At 40.6% G+C, this 18,532-nt stretch overlaps 1 protein-coding gene across 2 annotated transcripts; it reads right to left on the reverse strand.

Moving 5' to 3' along the window:
• Positions 1 to 10,196: 10,196 nt before the first annotated feature.
• On the reverse strand, positions 10,197 to 17,006 carry ormdl3 (ORMDL sphingolipid biosynthesis regulator 3). 2 transcript variants are annotated; one of them, XM_019257934.2, is made up of 4 exons: positions 16,657 to 17,006; positions 15,003 to 15,272; positions 14,401 to 14,552; positions 10,197 to 13,095 (listed from the first exon to the last, which is right to left on the reverse strand). In XM_019257934.2, the coding sequence occupies exons 2-4, from the start codon at positions 15,174 to 15,176 to the stop codon at positions 12,960 to 12,962; spliced, it is 462 nt and encodes a 153-aa protein (XP_019113479.1). In that variant the 5' UTR covers positions 15,177 to 15,272; positions 16,657 to 17,006; the 3' UTR covers positions 10,197 to 12,959. The 2 variants fall into 2 exon arrangements, with proteins under 2 accessions (XP_019113479.1, XP_010737021.1); XM_010738719.3 differs by having other exon boundaries at positions 15,003 to 15,275; positions 16,657 to 17,005.
• Between the last annotated feature and the right edge of the window lie 1,526 nt (positions 17,007 to 18,532).

An 18,532-nucleotide genomic window follows, 5' to 3' on the forward strand; every position in this document is an offset into this window, starting at 1 on the left:
AACTTTTGTCACTGAATACAAAAAAGGAGATTAACTTTTCATACTAAGAGTAATTGGTCCAGTTTATAGCATATTACTAAGAATGATTTAAGTTAAATAATTTGCTATTCAAGACCGCAGACTTGTCTATTCTTTGGAGGATATATCCCACCCATGAGATGGTGTACTGAAAATCGGTGATCAGATATCGTGAAACTCTGCAGGTGAAGCTGCAGTGAAGCCTTTCAAGCACAAGATCCAGTGCAGTGTGGTGATCAAAGGCAGACACGCACAGTTATACATATATATATATCATAAAAATGCTAATCATTAATTACTGTTAATCATCATAGTGGCTTCGGGCAGTTTAAAAAACGCCTCTCTAATCTTTGTACACCTTCTTTGAACGAAGCAGGAATCCACATTTACACAGGTGCAGCCGCATGTTGACATGAGAAATGAGGAATCGATGTGATCAGTAAGGCTTCAGCAATATTTTAAGACGTGCAGGGACAGTGAGTCGTATCCAGCTGATTGTCAGATGTTTTGTTCCCTCCCCAGAAGCTCGACCTGGACCACTTAAGGAGATTAAAAAGGAACTACGGTCAGGAAGATAGAGGCCTGTCAGTCAGAGAGAGACATGTGTAATACCTGTGTGTCATACGTCTCACTAACACCTCTGAAATGACTTTGTGCCAACGAGGAGAGGCTTTTATTAGGAGCTTTCATCCTTGAGATGGCTCAGAGTGGTCGTTGAGTAATGTAATTGTGATTCACTTGATGAAATGATCACATCCTCCAGGAGGTGCTCGTGATGAGAGTGCACGGAGTTGGCAAGAGAATCCTTGAGAGTTTGATGCACACATTCCAGGCATGTCGTAAGAAATACCAACGTCATGACTGGATCAGTATCCACTGGTGTCCTTACAGCTGAACTCCTGTGTGTTCTGCTTTACTTTCTGTCTAAAAAATGCAGTAGAAGAACAGATACTTTATCACTTTATCCGAAACACAACCACACACACACACACACACAGGGCTCATAAACATGCAAATATAGAGTGATGATTGGAGTGTAACTGGGAGGGTTCAGTACCTACAGCAGCTACCAGTCCACCTTCCATACTGTGGTCCATGCTGGACTTGAACCAGGTCCCTACGAACTAAACTAGTGCCGCCCCCTGGAAACTCCCCTGTCACCATGTGATGAAAGCGTTCTTTAATTCATTCCTTACACGCCGTCGTCCTTCAAACTCTTAAAGGCCATTAAAGTGTTGCTCTTACCGCTCTGCAGCCTCGTGCACGTGCTTCAACATGTGGAGCTTGACAGGTCTGCTGTGTGATGTTGCAGTAGCAAAACTATAATTGGACAATCACTGTCGGTTTTGGGGAGATCTAAAGTTTTCAAACTAAATTGTTCCACCGGTCATTAAAATCCCCCTCAAAAAGGAAAATGACATTATCTTTGTGTTCTCAGGGCTTATTTTCTATAGTGTGTCTGCATTTTAACAACCAGACTTCCTCTTTTTTAAACATGCACAAAGAGCATTGTGCAAGAATATTTAGTTTATATCATTATTTCATATAAAATAATGCAACGTTTGAGCTCATTTGCACTCAGTCATGATTCAGTCTCAGACTCGAGTTGAGTGGTCTAACAGCTCTGATTTGCTGAAGCATCTTCTCCTCCTTCCCTTTGCTTCCTCTTCCTTCATTCGTTACCTTCCTCCCTGCACTCACACAAAGTAAAAAGCAGCAGAAGCTAACACCACACATACACACACACACACACACACACACACACACACACACACCGTTGAAAAACAATAAGCCTGGCTGTCCTTGAAAAAGGGGGGAATAAAACAAAAAAATAACACAAAGCTGGCGCAAAATGCTCAGTATGCCCTGGGTAATTAATTAAGAATGTTCAGATTTAGTCATGGCTTAATACCCAGCAGTGCAGTGCTAAATTGCAGCGAAGTGAAAGCTAATTAGGCCTGTCTCTTAAGTCGTGATGTGTTTTATTTATGACTGCATTTCTGGAACGTTTTCTCAATTTATGCGCCACTACCATGGTGACCGTCAAATTTTACACCGCTGGATTTAAAGTCTGGATGTCACGGAGCATTCATAAATCTTATTATTGGGTGGAATGAGTCTGTTAATAATGTAAAACAAGAACAGTTTATGAATATTCATAGTTATATGATAGATCTGGGTAAGTCGTTATCAGTTGGCTTGGGCAGACAGCTCATTCTTAAAAGCTATTCATCACTTGAAGGCGTCACCGTGCACGGTCTCATCTGTAAAAGCACTAAAGTGGCTTTCAGTATTCAGTCAAACTGCTCAGGCTCTGTGACGCCATTATCAGTTTTATACATTTTTATGATATGTTATATTAAAGGAGTACTCCAGTAATGCCACAGATGTGCAGTCGGGGAGAAATTAACTTCATCCAACAATCAGCAGTAAGTGAATTTCTGACTTTTAGATGGACACTGTGGCCCGCAGAGGAGCACTGAAGCTGCTTTAAAGGCCCTAAAATGAAAATCAAATTCTCATCCTCATCCTTTCTACTACATAAACTAATCACTAAAAAGTGATTATTTTTATGTAGAGGCACGATTTTGTTCTGACACAAATTAGTTTTTGTGAATTGAAAAAATAAGAGAATGTGCCGCACGGAGATAACTTCAGCAGCAGAGGACAAAAAAAAAAAAAAAAAAAACATATTTAAATGCTAATTTTAGTGCTCCAATTTAATTTTAGTATAGTGCAAAGAAATAATTGACATGTGAAGGGTAACGCCTGATGAAGTGTCCTCTGTCAGGAATTAATGAACAACAGGGAAGCCAGAACAAATGGCCAAGCAAATTCCGGTTTCTACAGCCAATCAGAGTCAAGTATTCATCCAGATCATGTTATAAGGCTACGCTCATACAGTAAGGGAACATATGGGCAGAGCATCCGTGACATCACCCATAGATTTCTGAAGAGCCACTGTCAGTCTCAGAGCCAAAATCTTGGCAGTCCTGACTCCACCGGCTCCCCAGTAATGGGCAAAGACGTGGAGCGTGAAGGCGGCTGAATGATGAATGAATGTCAACTAAAGCATCCACGCTCTTAATCCTGCATAACTTTAAGCCTTAATATAATGTGAACAGGTGAGTTGTATATAAATTCACCCTCAGTACAGTTGTCATGAACGGGGAAATTAGCTACAGAGACCAAAACTGTTTTTTGTACCAGGCTGTAAACATGTTTATTTCTGCTGTGAAGTTGGACATTTGGACATGGGGACTTATGGAGACTGACTCACTTCTGGAGCCAGCCTCAAGTGGACGACAAGAGGAACTGCACTTCCTGTGTTGGCTTCACTTCACAGTCACGGAGGTTGACGCTTGGTTTGGCGATATAGGGGTCAACCACACATATGTATTTGGTATGTTTCGAGGCTGCAACTATGGGAGTCAAAGTTGACCAATGTTGAACTCCATGACGCAGAAATGCGAGGTTTTATTCGCGAGGTTTTATTTGCCTGTTTTACATAATAATGGAAACGAACAGGAGGCTTGGAGGCTGTGGACAAAAATATAATCAATTGATCTGCTTCATACTACATCTATTTCTACTTGTCACCACCTGCTGAGTTTATGGCTTTAAACAGCATATATAATTTCACTGTGTTTGGCAGAGCAGTCATGAAACAGTAGACTGACCTTAAGAAAGTCTACCACCGCTCTCCAAGAGCCCCACAGTGCATTTCAGTGACAGCACAGCAGCTTCAGCGGGCTCCCGTTGACAGTCCTGCCCTTGGCTTTCTCACTTAGTTCAAAGACCCCGTGGGGTATCCAGAGCTCATAATTAATTGATCCAATTCTTGTTTGGTTCTATTTATAGTTAACCTCTCCCATACAGTAACTCTTCCTCCTACATGAAACGCACAACAGTCGAGATCAGTCGTGTTATTATCAGGTCGAGCTGTGTCGGTGTCACAGCAGGGTGACTGAGAGATGAATGCGTGGTTTGTTGTGTGTTTTATCTCATCACTGTTGCTGTCACATCCACCAAGAAAAAACAAAAAACAGAGCACACGCTGTGGGAGCCTGAACGACATGGGGCATGCATATTTCAAGTGCTCGCTCTGAGTAGATGGCATCGCCACGTGCTCTCTCGGTTGCTAAGGGCTTGATGGGGGGCGCTGCCTCTCTGGCGGGGTTGTCATCCATATTGAATGATGTTTTCGGTTTGTGCGGTGGCCATGTGACTTTATTTTCTTCCAAGAAGAAAAGCAGACATGCTGCCCACCCAGTTTCGGCTCAAACTTTTCATCAGCCACGATGAAAGGAAATAAAATATAAAATATAAGCGAGGGTTCGTTGGTGCATTATTTCTCCTCAGCAGAGGGACGAGACGGTGATATGATTATTAGATTATTACTCTAGATGTAATAAGATCATGTGCTTAACTCAAAGAACCAACACAACAGTGTAAAAGTACTCCATTACAAGTAAAAGTACAAAAGTATTACCAGAAAAATAGACTTAAAGTATCAAAATAAAAGTAAATAAAAAGCTCCTGTTAGTCAGTGATGGAGGAAGTATTGAGTTTCTTTCCTTACATACAGTAAAAATACTAATACTACACTGTAAAATACACCATGTCACGTAAAATGTAACGTTTAAATATTTATTTAACTAAAAGTGTGTAAATATTATTAGCAAAATGTAACAAAAGTATCAAAAATAAAAGTTTTATTCAGAGAAAAGACACCTGTAGTTGAAGCATTTTAAGTACTGCTGGGTAGTTAAGTGTTTTTAAATGTTTTGAATTATAAAATCATTATTTGTAAAGTAACAAGTAACTATAACTGTCAGATGAATGTAGTGAGGAAGTGGCATTAAATTAAAATGCTAAAAAAATAAAATAAAACTACCCCAAACGTGCGCAGTACTTGAGTAAAAGTACTTTCCACCATTGCTATTGTGGTGCAATACTGTATATATTTAGGTATACTGTAATATTTAATTATAAAACAGTCAATACTGATGCATTAATGTGTTAACTTCTTTGTATACTGTTATGTTGAATCCAGAGGTTCCCAACCTGAGGGTCAGGCCCCCTCCAACGGGTCACCAGATTAATCTTGAGACGATTCATGAAGCGGGAAAGAAGAAGTCCATTTTTCAAGTGCACGTGTTACTCTACTCTACTCTCTGTGAGAGACGACAGATTATTAAAGGGTCATTGGATTATTATTGGATGAATTAACATATAAGCCTCTTTGTGGGTGTGTTTAATCCTGATTTAATTATGAGCTGAACTACAGTGCATGATTTATGCATCGCCAAAGAGCAGGTTCAAAGCGTGTGGACGGTGTACGGTGGACATGACAGACTGTGCAGTAAATAAACTGGATCTGGAAATCATAAATAATCATAATGAGTAACAACAAAGGGTGTTTATTTTATAGTTTGCTGATCATTACACCTCTGCACTAAACACGTACTGCTATCTCCAACACATTTTCCTGCAACACTGCAGACATGTCTGCACAAGTATGACCAATAAGTCTTCTTCCTCTTCCTCGACAACATTTATTTTTATTTTATGAGCTACAGGTGCTAAACCATAGCTTAGACTTACACATGGAGGCATATTTTACTCATGAATCTTTGATTTTGTGGGTCATGTGTTCACTGTCAGATAGATTTATGTCAGTGAAAGCGAGTGGGGAGCGGGGGAAATAGGGCAAAGGAAAAGAAATCATCATATTTTCATGACACTGTACAGCTGCATGTACCGTGAATGAGTGAATGAGCAGAGTAGAGAAAACCTCTGGACAAGGAGACAAGAGAGAAAGACCAATAATCCCTCCCTTTCGGCGTGCCTATTTATAGGAGCAGACTGTCGCTTCAGATTAAGGTCAGTGGCAGCCATTTGCTGCCCTCTGCTGGAGTCACACAGTTTGTTGTTGTTGTGATATTATTTATAAAAACTACAGTAATCTGCATACCAGCTACAAATCCTTGATATTGGACATTTATCAAGAACATGAGCAGCTCATCATTAGAACGAGCAGCACTGTATGTCTCAAATCTCAACCACATGCCACTGGATGTAATTCAATTAATTGGACCATGAATTCACAAATCACATCCCTCATCCGCCCGAAGCCTTGGCCTCTTAAAGCTCGTGTGTCATAATGAATGAGAATTCAGATGCAGATCGTGAAGACACCTGGAGGCAGATTTATGATTTTTGTGATGTTGGGCTACAAAAATAAAATTGACTTGACTCGTGCACAGGCAACCCGAGGGGAAGGTTAATTAAAATGTATTAAATTTAATTAAGAAAAGTTCAAATTAAAACTAGTTTCCCTAACAGCAGTGACGTTTCATGATCTGAGAAAAAAAAGGCAGATATGTCCCGAGTCAAAATACATTTAGCGTCCTCTACATTATGATCTGATGTTAAAAACGTGGCGGAAATGTCTCCTGAAAAAGCTCATTCCCATCTGTATGTCTGCATGTACGTCCTAAAGGCTTCTATCTCAGGTATAGCTCTTTTTCTTCTTTATGAAGAAGTTGACCTTTTAGGTAATTGCCACTTGTCTATCCAGCACTTACCTCATTATGGAGATTGAAAAAGGTACTTATAAGGTGCTGATTCAAGCCCCGAGGAGATATTTTACGTAAAGTGGCAATGTAAAGCCTCGGTACATGCATGTAAGTTTAATACAGTGATGGATTATTCATGGTTATTTTGGGGTAAACAAGGTTGACATTACAGTGTGTCTAATGTGAGCTTTAAAAAACAAAGAGCTGCAGTGTTTCCTTCCTTAGCCTGCATATTAATGACCTGCTTTCACCATATTTTACTGCCTTATCAGCCTTTTTTATATCATGTTAATATTAAGTCACCAAACACTGTACATAGAACAATGAAAATGTTCTCACATTGTTGTGCTTTGCACACAATACAAAGGACTTCTCTACCCATCGTTGGGGTTTTGCCAAATCTTTGTGTTTCACAGTAATTAATCAAACGTGATACCCTTTTTATATTCCCTCCTATAATGCCTCATCATCACTTGCACTTAATCAATGTTTAACAAGGCTCCGGTGTTGTGTAACACAGTGAGTTACTGTACAGTATCAGTATCAGCTCGCCATGTCGAAATAAAGACCGTGGATTACATTTTGGATTTGAAGCAGCAGTTTGTTACTGGGTGGAACTGACATATAGTAGAAAACAGGAAGTTTATTATTTTTTTGTATTAGTCTGGTGTACTACAGCTAAACATTTTTCAAAGTGTAAAAATCCTGATAAGGACACAGGCTCGTACTTTTTATGAGTTAAACTGCAGACTAGTTTAAGAAAGCAGTGTTTCTCTGTTCTGAATAAAGTCTGGAAGTTTAGATTAACAGTAATCCATGCTAGATGAAGTAATGTTACAGGTTAATTTCATATAACAGAGTTTGATTCCCATGATCTGACAGTGGTGGAATGGAAGAAATGTTTGTATTAGTTCAAGAGTTCAACAGAGTTTATTTGTCACATACAATAATACAAGATCATTGTAGTGAAATGATGTGTGGATATGACACATACAACAACATTAATCTGACTAAAAAGGAAACTTACTAAACTAAGTATACACACTTAACCAGGGTCGGACTGGGAACAAAATTCGGCCCTGGCATTTTTCCTCTGGACCGGCCCACCATTGGACCGATGAACCCGCCCCCAAAACACACATACTCAAACATTCTCCCACCCACCCATACTGAACCCCCAAACACCCCATAAATAACACAGAATATAGTATGCTCAATGAAGATCATGTTGTACATGTCTACACTTCATTAAACGTTGGGAACAGTCTACTGACAGCACTGATTTGACCTACAGAGCAGACAATTAACTTTCAACATATAGGGGCGGTGTTTAACTCCGTAGCTTAAGCATCCGCCCCATATGTAAAGGGAAATATGAACCGATATTAGCCAGTGCAACCCAAAGCCTATTCCAAGTCCGCAAGTCCATTTTGGGCTGCTGGGCAAATGTTGCAAACACTACAAAATAACAAACACATACATACAAAAAAACATCGGAGGACACCGGCCCAAATGTGGCTGAGATGGACCATCTGGCATTTGCCCGGTAGCACAGACTCCCAGTCCGACCCTGCACTTAACAACAGACAACAACGAACATTTAACAATTCAATTAAAAAGGCACTGCCAGAGTGACCGTACTGTGCAACATACTAACAACATAATAATAAAAAAAGGTAATGAATAATGTACATAATGTTCATCTGGCAGTGCAAAAACTGATATGAGAGAGCACCCCCAGTCAATGTTGGAGCACACCCATAGCACCTGCAATCAAATTTCTCTGGTGCCGCCCCTGAGGACCTTTCTTGCTGTTGGTGACAGTGTTAACCACCGTGCCTCCCAACATGTTCCACTATATTGTCCCCACAGCTGGAGCAACTTTGTTGTTTCTTCTTTTGAAAAAACTCTTCACTTTGGTGACTATATCGTCCTCGTGGCTATCCAGGTACTCCTCCTCCTCAGAGGTCTCAGAAGAGTTCTTCCTGAGCAGGTTCTGAGTAAAGATCTTGGAGATGTTTCTAACCATTTCGATTGCCAGAGGTGTTTCAATCTCGACAAATTCCTCTGTTTGTTCGAAAGAGGTTGACTGCGGAGCCAGTCTGCAGTTTTCTGGCCACCTCTCCTGCAACCAGCCTTCGCAGCTGTTCAGAGTAGTCTGATTTCTTCTCTGAAACGTTCATCACTTCAGCAAAACACTGGTTTAGGGAATCTCCCAGGCTTGCTTCAATGTCCTCTCCTGTCACGGAACAAAGGTTACGTTCCCTCTGTGGCAGCTCAGAGTTATTCCTTGAAAAGAGAAACAATCATACTTCAGTCAGCTGATCTGTACCGGGTAGTGGCATTCAAACATTTCCCGCCAAAACTCAACACTGATAACTAGGTTACAAAATGTGTGGATGTTCAAGAAGATGTGAACCAATCATACAGTTCTTGACTGTGAAAGCTTTTGACTTACGTTGTGACAGGAGTGTTGGCTGGGTTGTATTGTGGCTCAATCTCCTCCAAAACCTCCATAGTGACATTCTCAACGATGTCGTTGCACAGGTTGGTCAGGATTAAAACTGTGGGCAGGTCGATTTTGCCGAAAGCCAAGAAATCCCACTGCCTGGAAGAAAAGATTATGGTTGATTGAACAAAACAAAAATTAGTCACCATATGAATATATATACTGTATATATATATGCATGTAAGTAGGGCTGCAACGATTAGTCGACGTAAACGATTACGTTACCTTATAAATCAGTAATAATTGGTATTCGATAGATTAATAATTGATAGATTAATCATTAATTGCAGCCCTACATGTATTTATATATCACTTCTACAGCAGGTTTGCTTGATAAAATTGAACTCAGACTTACTCTTGGGTTAAGTTCTTGAGATGTAACAGAAACAAGTCGATGAACGTCTCTGAGGTGAACAGAGGCACCTCAAAGTCGCTGCACCTCAGCTCTCCCTCTTCATCGACTGAAACCTGACAGCAGGAAAAAAAATAACACATCAACATTTAGTTTACACATCAACAAAACACTAAAAATCTGTATGCATTCAGAGAGACACTACATAAAAGTCTTTTAAAGAGCTTGTGGTTCAAATACACAAACACTATCTTACCTTGTTATCCATGCGGATGGTCTCTTCCTCCTCCAACACGTAATCCGGTACGTTCAACATTGTCTTCTCGATTTCGTACTCACGAGTGTACTCAGCGAAGGTCGATGTAGATCTGATGATCTGTCTTGTCTGAGCGAGTCTTGCAAGTGATCGTGTAGAACTGAACCGAACCACATGAAAGGAGCAGAACTCCAGAATTCCACCTGTGGAATTATGTAAATGTTGGAATCTGTTCCCCTGATGACCATATATGGTATAGTGTTTACATTCAAACATTAATGTGGGGAAACCCAAATATGGGTATGTTTGTATATGTTCTGTATTTGTGCATCTAAGTACAACAAAATGTATTCTGATTGTTCTAATCTGTTGACATATTTAGGAGTTATATACTTGTGTTCAGTATACGGACGTGTCACCCCATATATCACTGAAAATAAGACAATTATATTGAGCTGCAATACAAGAACAACAGTAGAGTTTTGAGAGGATACTTGAAAAATACTGTATTTTGGGTCAAACACTCTTACAAGAGATCACATTAACATTTCCTTCAAAAAAACAAAGTACACTGATCAACAAACAGACGCCGTGAGCAAACTGTTTGACACGTAATCAACATTCAAAATTCAACCTTCTTTCAAAAACAACAACAGATGCATTATCACTTTGTGCTATGACGTACAGCATGTCCTTGAAGAGAAGCCCTTTATGGTGACAGAAACATTGTGATGAAGAAATGAAAGCTGTGGCAGATCAGCTCGTATTTACAAATCCACGTGTGGTTTTTTTTGGGTTCTTTGGTCGATGTTTGTCATTGTTTGGATCAATGAATCAGTTTTAAAATCAGGCCAATTCAATACGTCAATCTGTGAAAAGCAAAAAGTTCATAAAAAACATGAATCACTATAATTGAATTTGATCAAAACTCGTCTCTCATCTACCTTAAAAGACGAAACCGGTATCGTCACTACTTCTATTGCTACTTCTTCCACTGTCAGTGATATTCATATTTATGCTACTATGGCTACTGCTATCACTACTGCTGAAAGTGAAACGTGGTGCCACAACACGGTTCGAGCAAACATCCGTAAACTGTCAAGATTTTCAAGATCGCTGCTTTAAAAGCAGTCTTCTAGTTAGACAACACTTTTTTATAGAAAGTGTTTGGTGTCGTAAAACTCAGTGAAAGAGCAGAAACATTATTTTTTTACCTTTATTGCATTATAATGTTTGTGCTAAGATTAATCTGCTGTCTGTATGTCACATTGTAGGAGATCTACGTACAGTTTTGGCTCATCGTTCTAACTCAAATTGTGGTTTTATGAAGTTGAATCAAGAACCAAGACCAGCATGTCAAAGAATAAGACTGAATCACTGTGAAAGTAGCTATTTGCACGCTACAATTTAATAATATTACTTCACATTAAAAAACTAACTCAATGTGATATGGTGAAATGGTTCATGGACACTTCAGCCTTCCACCTGGCAAGTACGATTAAAAAGACAATACACGAGCATTAGGCTAGCAGTTTATGAAACGTTAAAACAAAAATGTTCATTTTACCTTTTAGACATTTTTACTCTGATATGAAGCAGCTTTGTAACGACACTCACACTTTTTTTTAACTTCCTTGGATGCTTAAAATACTCTAACAGGGTGAAAATGTCTGTGAAAGATTTGGATTTGGATCTTTGGACTTTGGACTTGGGCTCTGCAAATCATGTGTCTGTGTTTAGTAAAACAAATTTATTTGTTTGGGAACAGAATCGATCTTAAAGCTGCACTGGAGTCAATTTTTAGAAATTAACGACGGAGCGAATCACTGTGCAGTGTGAAGGTTTGCTCAGCTGCAAACCCACAGAAAAGTTTCTCACTTACTCAGATCTACAAAGCTTTTTTTTAAAGTGTCTTTCAGCTCATTGTTTTGGTGTTCCGGTTCACAAACTCTGATTTTATAAACCTCGTTTTTCCGGAAGGAAGCTGTTTTCAGCAAAAAGAAACAGCTGACAAAAATGTAGCCAAGCCTTTAGCAGCTAAAGAGCTCCATAACACAAACTAATGCTGGTCAATAGTCAAGCAATTTTGGGGAACATACTCACTACAAAAACGTCTAAGTTGTTGAGTTTAAGGTTGTTTGGTGTCCCCTAATGGCAAAAAAAGCTTTAAATTTTATATTCTGTTGTTATTTTGTTGTTTAGAGATGTATGTTACATTCAGCCCTGTACAAAACATTAGAAATATCTTTGAGTATTTCATGATTCAATGTAAGGCTCCTGCACAGGCGTACCTAACAACCCTGCAACTCGGTGTGTGATTTGCCTCCAGCAGAAATAACAGGTTCATGCTAATGTAATGGGGTCCTGAGTCTGTTTATAGAGTGACAAGCATGTGTGGTGTAACTATGAAATGTGTAAGCACAGAAATACTTATCTCTTCATTCATATTGCAGAATTGTTGTTGCATCAGCAGGGCGCTCTTGCGCATACTTTCAGCACGCAGGCCAGACGATTTACCGACAGGAGGCGTTTTTTTGTGTGACACAAACCAGGACAAGAGAAGTCCAAATATGGGAATGGTCAGATAAAAATAAAAGGATTGCTTAACTTTCCAATCTTGGCCCTGAGGAGGAACAGCGAGGGCTAAATATAAAACCTTTGTGGTTTCTCATGTCTCGCCTCTGCTGCAGTTCACCGGTCCTTCAGCGTTTCACTGTGCTGTTACTCTCCTTGTTACTCTCCCCCACAAACCTCAAGAAAGAGGAAGCTCCTCGTCGAGAGTGAAGCTGAATAAATACAGCAATGTATCATTACAAACAAAATTCACTTTTGACTACAGCCTAAATGTGCCAACGGGTGTAAAATGGCACGTGATATTTGTGCAACTACATCGTCCTCTATCGCCCTCCGACACCTGTCACATCAGAAAACGCTCATTCCTACAGAAATGGACATAACAATCCCTTTTTACAAATGTCTCTGAAAAACCCATGACTCTTAGAAGAGCCACAGACAGTCACTACGATACACTTTCCCTTTGTCTTCTCTATAAAGTGTACTGTGTCTCTTTCCTGGGGTTTGGTGCCATGGCAGTATCCCCAGCAGGCTTCATTTAGAGTGCTGCTCAGCAGAGTCGAGAGCCACGGATCCTCGTGGATCTGCAGCCAAATCAGAGGCCTGATACTCTTTGTGCTCTCAGCAGTCCGTGGGGACTTAGGGAAGGAGGTGTCCTCTTCCGCCTTGTCAGTACTTATTAATCCCAAAGATCCTCACACCGTGCAGTTGGGGCAGCTTGGGGATGAGTACAGTGAGCAAGGAAACAGTGTTGACCACAAAATGGACCCGGTCGTATTTGGTGTAGAAGCTGGTGAGTATATACCTGAAGCAGAGGTGAATGAGAAGAGAGAGTGTCATACAGTGAAGAAAAACTTAGACCGAGTGTCAAAACATGAGCTTAGTTGGAATAACCTTTTACTTATTTTTCTCCTGATAATCACTGCAAGATGTTTCCTAACTCGTGCACGGTGCCAACACTTGAATCCGTTTCAACATGCCAAACAACGGGATTGCAACATCGGAGATTATTAACTGTGCTGAAGCATTCACACATGATTAATCTACATGTCTTACTTAACAGCAGAGAGAGTGACCAAGCAGCAGACACTCAGAGAGTGCTACATGAAGTCTGACTGTGTCCTGGCTTCACACTGAGATGATGCACAGATGAGTAACAATATGAAACTACACCGGTGTGATATAAACAGCGTTCTCAGATGTAGCTGCACACACACCAGTAAGGGATTTTTGTGAGCTTAGACTGAGGAACTGCACATCCTGTTCTCTGCTGAACAAGTGAGGACATGTAATAAAAGGCTCTCAAGAGACTTTCGCAGATGTGTAGCTTTTCCATCTGGAGCCCGGAGACTGACCGCTCGTCTCTTCCTGCTGGCACTGGTCAAAAAAACCCAACAACAAAATGACTAAGAGGCTTTTGAAGCCGGTGTGTAAAAGCGTACACCTGCAAAAAACTGCTATCGCTACAATGTTCGGGCTGAGCTGGCAAATCAACCCCAGGGAAACAGAGTGCTTCCTGTAAACTGAACTCTGCTGGTTAATAAGGACAGAAAGAGGCATGAAAGGAGCAAAGAATACCAAATACTACACCCCTTAACAATGTGCGAGCTCGGCTAATAAGGGAGCAGCAGGGACATGAAGAAACTCCGAAAACAAGCAAGTTGGAAGTATAGTTTGAAAAGAACCATAACGGATATCAATCAAAGTCGAATAAATCAGTCGAGGTAGCTGCCAGCACAGGAAGAAAACTTCCACAGACACAATTGGTGCTGATGGGTGGGAAGCCAGTGAGGGATCATGTCCGGACATTACCACTGTCTAGAGCTGGGTATTGTTTAAAAAATGATGATACCAGTACCAATACCAGTACCCTCTATAGTCTGTATGCAGCTGCTAGTTGTAGCTGTGGTAGTGGGCGAATTGCAAGTCACGTAAATTAAAGAATACTTAAAAAATACTTTTGTATCGCTAGAGAAGTTTCAATAATACTTGATACAGGGTTATTTCTGTTGATACCTTAAAAGGTATTAAATATCAGTACCCAGTCCTACCAATGTCAAGCAACTCTATTAGATACTTTACTTGTCTCTTAGTCTACTCCCACACTTACAGGACAATAGGCGTGATGGTGAGGAACTTGCGTGAAGCCGTAAACTGCACACCGTAGTCCATCTGCTCCCAGTGTGTGAGGAGGCGAGCCTTTCCCTGATCCGGGGTCTCAAAGGGAGTCCCCTTGACCGTGTGAAGCAGGAGATACATGCACTGCAACAGACAAGAAACATGAAGTGTGAGAAAGAAAAGAAACGGCACTAATGGATGACAGATTCTGTCTAGAAACAAAATTAATAAGACATTACAGACCCCAAAACCTGAAGCAACAAGTGGGTGTGTGTGCTGAGGATTCCCAGGAGTGCTATAAAAGTATTAAATAAATCAATGTAATGTAATCAAATTATAGCTAATATTGTGCTTTTCTTGGAAGCTGAAGCCAGACAGACTGTCTGAGGTAATCAAGTTCATGATGCGTGACTGTAGCTCTTCAAATTAAAGGCTGCTTGAATCATTACTGGCACCGATTCATTAATACAGAACATGACTAAGAGCAAGTAGATCTTAGTGCAGAGATCTGTCACTCTCTACATCCCAAACCCGTTTACAAGGCTGCATGACGCTGTACGTGTCCAACAAATGTTAAAGGTAGCGCTCGCTGACCAGATTGTGAATGAGGTTGGTGAGCGTCCAGACCACGGGTACGCTGGCGAAGGGAATGCTGAGTAGGATGACGTGCAGGAGGCCGATGCCCAAGATGTACGACAACCACATTCCTCTGCTGTTCATCACTCGAGTGTTGGGGTTCACCTCGCTGTGCGCCGTGCCCACGTTCATGATGGCGGCGGTGGTGGTGGTGGTGCCACTTCAAAAGCACTCAAAGTACAGACAGTAAATGATCCTACTCTGAACTGTGCTGACGTGATTATCTGTCTGCTGTAAGACAAACAGAAAGAAGACTGTGACTGAGCAAAAGGTTATCAGACAAATCATAATCTACAGGGTTATTAAGAGTTATGGCAATTACCCGAGCTGTGCCTGAGCTGTGTATCCTGATACATTTATAACCGAATGGTACAATTAAAATAATCACTTCTCAGCACTGTAGGAGCAAAACATTTACTAACTTTAGGTGGCACAAATATTGTTCATTTATCATAGAGGTCTTGTAATATACCGGTGACAATAACCATGATTCATTTAGGAGTTTGTGTGTCACAATGTTTCAAAAAGAAAACAATCATTGCAATCGTGATATTGATTTTAACCATGTGGCACAGTCCTACGTGTTTTACGTGCTTTTAACTCAATCTCAAACTGCTGTTTACTCGGCTGCAAGAGGGAGTGCTGTTATACTGAATATCAGCACGGCTGTGATACGGTTATTTTACCACTACAGAAACACTACCAACTATGTCTGAAGTTGACTGCTCTAAGTTATTGGTTTGATTAATGCGTGTATTGATCAGGCTAATTAGCAGCTGACCGTACAAAATAAATCGTTGCACCTTGTGTGTGTGTGTCTTTAAAACACTTGTAGAACAATGTTTGCTAAAACATAGGATAGATCACAAACATTAGTATATCGTTAATATTTCAACAGCCATGAAGCGAAGTGATACGTGTCATTAAAAGTACCACTGACAAGTATAAAGAATGGACAGCGCATGAGTGATGTCACCCACAGGTCGCCGTAATGTTAGATGTACTGCTTCATCCGCCTCCTGACTAATCTAAATATCGGCAAAGACAGATGGATGGCGAACCTAAGGTGGGCCAAATTACACCTGGGAGCTCTAATAATCGATAATTGTTATTGTAATTGCCAATCAAAGCGTCCACGTGCTTAATTCTGCGTAACTTTAAGCCTTATCATCATGGCTGACTATCAGCTAATCGCACAAAGTTTATCTTTGTGGATAAAATCCAAGATAGATCACAACCGTTAATATATTGTTAATATTGGAACACCTGCGAAAGTCCCAGTGCCGTTATACTCTATACTGGCACCCATGGAACGCCTCTCGTCCAATCAGATCACTCGGTCTGAACTCACTGTTGTATATCGAGCAATAAGGCACGGTCGGTGGGCCAATCAGAGACCAGTATTCTCTGTGGTAGAAATAAGTAATGAGAAACTACTGAGCAAGTTAGTGTCTGCTAACAGATTCCAGCATGCTGCTTTTCTTTCCAAGTTGTCAGAGCCTCAGATGTAACCGGCTACATAATTATCCGTAACGTAGCAACACAGATCTACAAGTGAAGCAGCTGTGAGTACAGGCGGTGAAAGTACACGGAGATAAATCATTCCACTCACTGCAGACAGAAATGGCTTCAACTCCGACCTGCACGGGCACTAGTCCGTTATCACAGTTTCTGTCTTATCGATGCCTCCGGTTATGTAATTGATACTGTCACTGTGAGACCGGCGAGGCTCCGGTGTTTTGGATCGGTCATCCGGTAACCGTCTGTCCGGGGCTCCGCGCTCCCGCTCCGGTGTTGTGCTGTGCGCGGACACACAATCAGAAACACACAAACACTTCTCCACCTTCGTCTTCTAGACAACAGCTGGTGACAACACGGCGCGGCTCATGATGTAACGTCACCGCTATTCGTTTTCACGGGGGCACCACCACCACCACCCCTCCACCCTCCGCGCACTCGCGTCCTGATTGGTTGCCCGCGGCCACGTGGTCGAGACTGGCCAATCGAGGCTCAGTGCGTTGAAAGAACGTGGCGTACGCCCCCCTTCTGACGTCACAGCCGAGGAGGGACCCGGAGCATGATTGACTCCTATAAATATGTTTATATAAAGATATAAATATATGTTTTTAATAAGAAATAATCATTAATTTGTGACGTTATGTTGCGTTTTTATAGAATAACTAATAATTATTATCTATTCATTTACTTTCTGGCAACTTAAGAAGAAGAAGATATACTTTATTTATCCCTCAATGGGGAAATTCTTTTTTCACTCTATTTTTTTTATTTTGACATGCATTTTAACCCAGACACACACATGCAGTACAAGGTACAAGGGCTCATAGACATGCAAACATGGAGAGAGATGGTGGAGTGATGGGCAGCCAGCCAGACCAGCGCCCAGTGAGCGGTTGTGGGGGATCGGTGCCTTGCTCGGCAGTGCCCAGGAGGTGAACTGGCACCTCTCCAGCTACCAGTCCACCTTCCATATTTTTGGTCCATGTGGGACTTGAACTGGCCACCCTCCGGTTCCCAAGCCAAGTCCCTATGGACTGAGCTACTGCCGCCCTTAACTGCATTTTCTAAACATTTTAACATCTATCTATCTATCTATCTATCTATCTATCTATCTATCTATCTATCTATCTATCTATCTATCTATCTATCTATCTATCTATCTATCTATCTATTATGGTGATTTCTCAAAGCTCCAATAAAAAGGTTTTGTTTTTTTATTTGTAGTTCTATTTCTGTCATTTCTATTTTCACTTGTTATATAGTTTTCCATTAGTAAAGATCTTAACACGGGTTTAATTTAAGTCCGGATGTATGTTATAGATCTTTAATGTACATTCACTGTGTCACATGGACTTGGGACTTTCATCGCTACTGCCTGTGTATTTTTTTTAGGTATCTTATTTCCAGGATGTTTAACTATCTATCTATCTATCTATCTATCTATCTATCTATCTCATCCCAGTAGAAAACAGGAAGAATTTTTGACCCCTCAAAAACTGATAGAAATCCTACTACGACACCAAGACTTTGTGGAACGGCGTAGAAAAAGTTAGAGATTTCTATAAGAATTGCATTTTTCTGTGATTGTATGGCACTTCTCCTCAGGAAATTGCTCAGAAACCACCTTATTGTCAAAATACACAGGAAAGCCACAATCATCCTCTGAATACCCTCAGTCTCTAGTTTATGATTCTATACTGTCATGAGGCTGTGATTATCCCAGAGGTCACAATAGGTCAATCTATCTATCTATCTATCTATCTATCTATCTATCTATCTATCTATCTATCTATCTATCTATCTATCTATCTATCTATCTATCTATCTATCTATCTATTATGGTGATTTCTCAAAGCTCCAATAAAAAGACCTCGTTTTTTATTTGTAGTTCTATTTCTGTCATTTCTATTTTCACTTTTTATATATAGTTTTCCATTAGTAAAGATCTTAACACGGGTTTGATTTAAGTT

Source organism: Larimichthys crocea, chromosome XVI (assembly GCF_000972845.2).
Source record: "Larimichthys crocea isolate SSNF chromosome XVI, L_crocea_2.0, whole genome shotgun sequence".
Taxonomy (NCBI): Eukaryota; Metazoa; Chordata; class Actinopteri; family Sciaenidae; genus Larimichthys; species Larimichthys crocea.